General features: G+C 32.6%; 1 protein-coding gene across 1 annotated transcript; it reads right to left on the bottom strand.

The window, feature by feature from the left end:
* Positions 1–1,863: 1,863 nt before the first annotated feature.
* Positions 1,864–4,557, bottom strand: LOC122590898 (replication protein A 70 kDa DNA-binding subunit C-like). Its single transcript, XM_043763076.1, has 12 exons — positions 4,381–4,557; positions 4,069–4,293; positions 3,780–3,835; positions 3,561–3,682; positions 3,353–3,440; positions 2,954–3,059; positions 2,702–2,868; positions 2,500–2,620; positions 2,319–2,420; positions 2,131–2,255; positions 2,005–2,070; positions 1,864–1,930 (listed from the first exon to the last, which is right to left on the bottom strand). The coding sequence occupies exons 1-12, from the start codon at positions 4,555–4,557 to the stop codon at positions 1,864–1,866; spliced, it is 1,422 nt and encodes a 473-aa protein (XP_043619011.1).
* Between the last annotated feature and the right edge of the window lie 2,877 nt (positions 4,558–7,434).

Raw genomic sequence — 7,434 nt, 5'->3', positions numbered from 1 at the left:
TCACGTGGTACCACCAACCATGAACAAAATACCGAATCACCTAATTGCTAGTTAAATTACCCAAGCCGGTACTACCAAAACAAAGACAACTCTTCCAACAATTAATTTTATTGACTATCGAATTATCAATTGAACCTATGTGACAATAACGTGGTACCACCAACCGATATCAATCACGTTGACAAAATTAATCTTTTCTTAAAATGATATTCACTATCATACCATGAACTAGTGATAATTACCCATAGACATGTAACCGTTTTAAAATCACATACACATTTAACTGGTACCACCAACGAAGAATTATATGCAACCAATATCAAAATTAATTAATAAAAAGAATTAAAATCATCAAGATCACAGAACAACGATAATTAAATAAAATCTTTTGAATTAAAAATATTGCAATCACATTATCCGTCTCGTTTCTTCAAGGTGGATGATTGAACATTAGCCACTCATGATCAATCCACAATAATAATTAAAATAGAAGAGAAACATGATGTACCAATCGTTTGATGAAAAATAAATTGCAAGACAGTAAATAGATACGATCTAGATGGGTGCTTGTGAATCTTCAACGAATCCGCCTAAGAAATTATCTTGACTGGAGATTGAAGAACAACTCCTAGAAAGATTTTTGATACCCTAAAATTCGTCCATGGTTTTCTTTATATACTCCTCCAAAATTCTGATGCAAAACCGACCTAGGTTTCTTTTCCCCGTGCACCCACTGCGGCGCAGTGGGGTTATGCCTTCCCTTACTGCGGCGCAGAGAGGTGTGGTTGACTTTGACTCCCTGATGACTGCGGCGCAGTGGCTTGTGTGACCACCACTGCGGCGCAGTATGTTTCCACGTCTCAAATTCTTCTTCCAACGACTGCGGCGCAGTCTTCTCATCACCATCCCCACTGCGGCGCAGTGGGGCAATCTTCAAATATTTCCGTGGATTAGGGTAGCGACGCAGTGGGCTAAGTACATCCCCACTGCGGCGCAGTCAATATATGTGTAGAACAACCTTTTTTCGATCTTGAACTTGCTTAACTCGCCGTCTCTTCTACTCGAATCAACTCTCGATATTATAAATCACTTTTGGGCCAATAAGTCTTCCAAAAATGCACCAATCGAACGCGTAACCTGTTTAGAGCCTGAAAACACTAACAAACACCATAAACGCGCCAAATGCATACGAAAACGACTTAAAACACATAATAAAATGGCCAATAATGATGTGGGTAATGGGTATAAATTAGTTACATCAATATCCTAGAACTGCAACTTGGGGTTCATATACCATGAAGGATAGGACAAACAGAAAAAGTGTCATATTGGATGAATTAGCTTAGTCTTCCTTTCTGCCCGTATAATTTGATTCATTTATTTGAATAAAACCATTTTGCAATAGTAAAATATATATATATATATATATATATATATATAGAACTAATTAGTTTGTTACAAAATTAAGACCCATCAACATTCTCTCAAACTAACAGATCTCATCATCTGGAGTCAACGATCACTACTGAATTATTGGCTTCACTTAGCGAAACAGAAGGAATATTTACTTCCCTAAATTCCTTAAACATTATTAAATTAACCTAATTTAAAATAAAACTGTTGCATGCGTCAACATAAAGTTAATAGGTTTTGGACATACAATAAAAGAAAATTGGAGCTTAATTCTTAATAATTAAAAAAATCATAAACATGACTTCACGCATAAGCGTACAAATTTTGCAGGGAAAACATGAAAACAACGATGACTTGCACACCAACATGGAAAAGAAAATGCTCAAAGACACAGAGTTTTAATTCAATCTGGTGACAATCTAATGTTATCGCAGATCTGGAAGCTCCATGTTATGCTTGTTTCTTGACTTTTGGAAGTTCTTCCAAAACCGTTTCTGCTTCAAAGTTTTCCATGTCCCTGAGTAAGCAGAAAACATAAATTTAATTCATTTGTTATAAAATAAAACACATCAACTAAACATTTAGGTGTACCTTTTTCTTCCATGCGCTCTACTCGGTTCTTTATCAGTTTCATCATCAAATCTGCCATATGAAGACCTGTTAGTTTTATTTTCATAACCGTTACCAAAAGTTTACGAAAAAAAAAAAATCATTTACATTTTAATCCGGCTTGTTTCATTCTTGTTTGCAGGAGTTGGTATATCCAAGATTTTGTCCAGCATAGTGTTTGATGAGGATGCCTGAGCATCGACCTTTGGCTCACTACCATGAACGACGATGTTCTGTTATTTATCCACTTCAGGAGTAGGTAGAATGATTTGTGAACAGTTAAAACTTTCATATACTCCAGCATGAAAGTAACTATGGGTCTTGATTTCAAACACATGGCTTGTTCCAATAAGCTCATGCAAAACCGAAGGCAGAACAAAAGCAGTACCTGTCTCATCCTGAAGTAGGAAATAAAATCCAACGAATAAACAACAGACATCACCCTGATAACTCGTTTAATATAAGTTATGAACAGACCTGTTCTGCCTCAGTAATGAGTGCGCGGACTGGATGTCCCACCAATTTCTCCGCTACTTCATCAAAGAGAACAACCACCAAATCTGCAGTCCCATCAGTTATCTCAAGTTGCAGCCGATACCTGGTTTTCATTGAACCATAAACGGGATTACATTGGCATTAAAAAGTAAAAAGTAGTCATTCAATTGCAGCTACAACATACCTTGGACGTGGATACTTCACCTCATTGTTACATAAGTCACACCAGAACACGTTACTCGGGTTCATCTCCATGCTCTTTCTACATTTTGCAGAAGTACAGGTATAAGTGAACCAACCTTTTCTAGTTCTCACATTCGTTATCTGAATGGAGCCTTGGTAAGCACCAGCCTGCATTAATAAGCATGTATTAACAGATGAAAACTTCATAGAACAGATATTACATTTATGCTTTATAGACGAAAAATATACAAACCTCTTTCTTGCTTTTAGTACGACCCCATTCAATGAGGTCATGGAGACTTGATATTGTAGCTTTGACCTGCAGGAGGAGTACACCCGTGTCGACTATTTCAACACCACTGCAGGAAGCACTTTCAACGGTCATGCACAGGCAGATCATGCTAAAACAGGTTATAGCAGCTCCTATATTAATATCATGTATTTGTGGGAGACTCGACGGACCCGGGATAAGGGATTTTACAGGGAACATAATTCTTTAATTGGTTATGGCAATTAAGATATCAAAAGTGACTATATGGATATACAAATTTTTAATTAGTTGAGTTATATATACTTCGTAGGAAACCCTAATTTATGCAATGTGCTGTAATTAAACTTGGCTTTAATTGTTAATAACTGTATCGGTAAATACCTCAGAGCAGCCTTAAATGATTTAATTGCAGGAATGTTCTCATCATCAATCAACAACGTAGAAGACGAACTTGAAAGGCAAAGGTTACCTATCGCAGGAGGTGTCAAAGATAATCAGGTATATGCTCTTACAAATCATTAAAAAGACGTGTGAAAAATATTCAGGTATATGCCCTGTTAAATCATCAATAAATAGAAACAAATATTACCTAGATACTCCTTTGAACTCATGCAAGTCAGCAATATGACGTAAACACCAGGATTCATTCTTTTCTTTGCTACCATGTTGTCACCCAGTCCACCCCATAGAGTCACCCTCAACTGGAATCCCCTGTAAGCCAATTAAAGCCAAGTTTAATGACGGATTAAACCTGAAACAGGTTTCAGGTATGTTTCTAACACATACAAAACAGAACTATAGGGCATACCGTTCATTAGTCAAGTTAAACTCAACAGTTTGGGATCCTGTTGACTTTTGTAACGTCTGTCCAACAACAGTCACATATTAACTTTCAAATAAAGCAACCAAGCTTAATTCACTTTCAAATAATTATATGGTTGAATAATCGACCAGTTTGTTACCAAGATAGTAACCCACACCAACCAATTTGTTACCAACATATTAACCCACACCAGTACAATACTTTACATTGATTTGTCGCGATACTTACCCACAAAATACTTGCTTTCTGTAGGCATGATCTGTTCAAAGGCTACCAGCTGAAACGGGTGTCGAATAAACATATCAACATCAGCAGTTTGCTTTGTCACTAAAGTTGAACCATCAATCTCGATCATGAATTCAGCATCTTTCATGATACTGTACTTTGGAGGATTCGACAGCACAGTGAAGTCATTCATCATGTACAAACAACCTTCTTCCAGCAGGGACTTGAAACGGTAAGCAATCGCGGCCTTGACAAAACAATGAAGGACATTCCCCTGCAAAAAAAGAAAATTATTAAATTAAAACCAGGAAAAGCAAACATGTCATAAACATCTATATAGAAAACACTCCGCCCTATACACCTTTGCATCAGAGATGATGTAGTCCGTACTCATATACTTATTCTTCACACTTATCACATCCCACCGCCTACGAATCATGACAACAATCGGGCCCGTAGATTCTTTGTTAACTTGATTCAAAAAAATACAATTCCTTTCCTTAGGTTGTTTTGCAACAATAGCCTTACCCTTCCCCATTTTTTAGCTTTAGATACACTTATGAATACTAACTTTTTATGAGAGAAGAATGCAAAGTTGGAATTGAAGAATGAATTTCACACATATATATAGACCCTCATTAGAAACCAATGAAATTCTATAACCCCCAATCCAATAAACTCTCATTAACCACCTACATATTTATAACAAAAACTTTTCATAATCTTTTGGGCTTTTCATTCTCTCATAAACTCTCTTTGTTGTATGATCAGGTTTTATGCATACTGGAATATGTAGGGTGATTGCGTATGATTAGGTTTTATGCATACTGGTATATGTAGGGTGATTGCGTATGATATGTATTATAATATTTTCATCCTTTGAATATAGGTTACTTATGATACATTGTAGTATAATATAGGTTACTTATGATATGTATATATATATATAGGTTAAATAAACATGGTCGTATGATATATAAATGTGTTACTTATGATACAAACTAACCACAAATAAGGTTACTTCAACTTCCCAATGTCATTAATATGATAAATTATCTATTTTTCATCTTCCTAATGCTCATTACTACTCTTCTTTGCGCATAATGCTCATTACTACTCTTGTTTGCACATAATCCTACTAATAAGTAATAAAACTCACATAATAACTATCAACAATTAAATACTCATGATTCATACAATTGTAAAGTATGTTTTTAGACTTATACCAATAATTATGAGGAGAGATTATTTAAGGTTTAGAGTTGTTTCAAAACTCAATTGTTATATTATACAAGGATATTTAATAATCTACTAACTGCGTAAAGGTCTAACTTGTTACACATAAGAGCTAAAATATCATATTTATATCCTTTTGATAAATATATCAAATTCCTAATTTAAAATCTATCATTGTTTTAACCTTAAATAAAAAAGTAAAAAAAGTTTATATATCAATTAGTTTTCAAACAAAAAAAAATTATACATGGTACATTCCATTATCTTCCAATATATATATAACAAGGTCCTAAATTCATTGCTAAACAAATAGAAACCATTGGATGAATTCCAACTTTGATTAAAAACCCTTAGATCAAATTTAATTATTTCAACTTTTTTAAATGACGATATTAACACTTACACTTTATATGATTACACAAAAAAACCCCTTTAAATTATAACTAGTAAATAACTATTATAATAATCTATTTACACCTAGATAAAATATTGTTATTTTTTATTTTAAATAGAATTAATAATATTGTCATGCGTAAGTTTTTTCAAAGGTAATATGTTTTATTTACCTTAGAAGTTTTAAACTATTTTTATCATTATTTTATAGAAAAATCCTAAAACTAACATATATATGACATAATATATTATTCACATATAGGTCGAGATTTTATATATATTTTATAATATTTGACATAATGCTTTATTTTATATCTCCAATCTATTTGGTGCCAACTTAAACACTTTTATATATGTTAGAGTTTTTGGCATGATAGAAATTGACATCCTTAGTTTTATATAATTTAATCACTTCAATAGTATTAGTACTTACAAAAAATTACCAAAGAAACTATAACATGGGAAGTATATTATATGGGTTGTCTATTGGCCTTGAAAGTTTCTTAGTATTTTCTCTTTTATTAAAAATTTAAACTTATCTAATGGTTATTGTTTTTCATTTTAGCTAAATATATAAATGAAAAGTCTGATATAATATAATTTAAATTTATTAAATAAATGTTAATTAAATAAAATAAAATGACTAATGTTATGTTTTCTTAACAATAGATTTGAAATAGCTTAACATAAAATTGTGATTTTTTTTATTTCTCTAATAAACTACTATAAACAGAGAGTTGATGGTTTTCATTTCTCTAAAATAAATTGTGTAACATATTGTCATTTTATATACTTTTGTCTATGACAGTTATCGTATACATTTTAATAAATATGTGTTATATACTTATATTTACGAACGGGCCAAAATGGTTTTTGTGAAGGACAAATGTAAAAGTTGTTTATTTTACTTATCGATTCCATGTCTGAAATATTTTTTTAAAATAATGAGTCTTGACTCGAGAATATAGAAAATGGGCCCCTAATGATTTTGTTAACGTCGGATTTAGTCAAATTATAGAAAGATATTTAGACTCAATACTAATGAGTTGCCTATGGTGAATTCTAACTCGGCTATTCAAGAAAAAATGTTTCTCGGAGTATTTATGATATATATATATATATATTTTATTTTGATTGATTAAGATCACAAATTTTATTTTATTTTTATTTTTTGGTGGAAGGGGTAAAGGAGGAGGAGGGGGGTTGAACTTGGAAAAGAAAATTGATCAACCAGGAGGCAATTATCAGGTAAAGAAGTAAGTGGTTTAGCTTTTGGGGGTCTCGACACTTTTAATTTAGTATTGATGTAAAAATGGATATGACATGTGATTCAAAATTTAGATGTCATTAGGATTAAAATCATCAATGTGATCCATGGTATTGAATCTGCATTCCTGTGTAAAACAAATAGCAATAGTATTTAGGCAAATATATGTTCCTTATTCTCTTAGGCATACCCCACTAGGAATGAAAATAAAACAAGTTTCTAGAATGATCATTGGTTTATGATGACAATTTTGCATCTCGGTAAAGGTTGTATGCCCTGTGACGGTCTAAAGAATGTGTCATGTGTGACATTTTTGATGATATGACATGGAAATCCGAATGACTTTGAGAAATTTGTGGTAACATGGATGAGCAATAACGTTTGACAATGGATAATTTATTAGATTAGTAAGACTCTGGTAGAACTTAAAAATAGCCTCTCTACCTTTGGTAGGATTAAGGTTGTTCAATTATCAATGTCAAAATAACAAATATTAATAAAGTAAAATTAAACATTAAA

Source organism: Erigeron canadensis, chromosome 3 (assembly GCF_010389155.1).
Source record: "Erigeron canadensis isolate Cc75 chromosome 3, C_canadensis_v1, whole genome shotgun sequence".
Classification (NCBI taxonomy): domain Eukaryota; kingdom Viridiplantae; phylum Streptophyta; class Magnoliopsida; order Asterales; family Asteraceae; genus Erigeron; species Erigeron canadensis.
The sequence above is the reverse complement of the archived record's forward strand: the minus strand, read 5'-3'. Positions and strand labels throughout refer to the sequence as shown.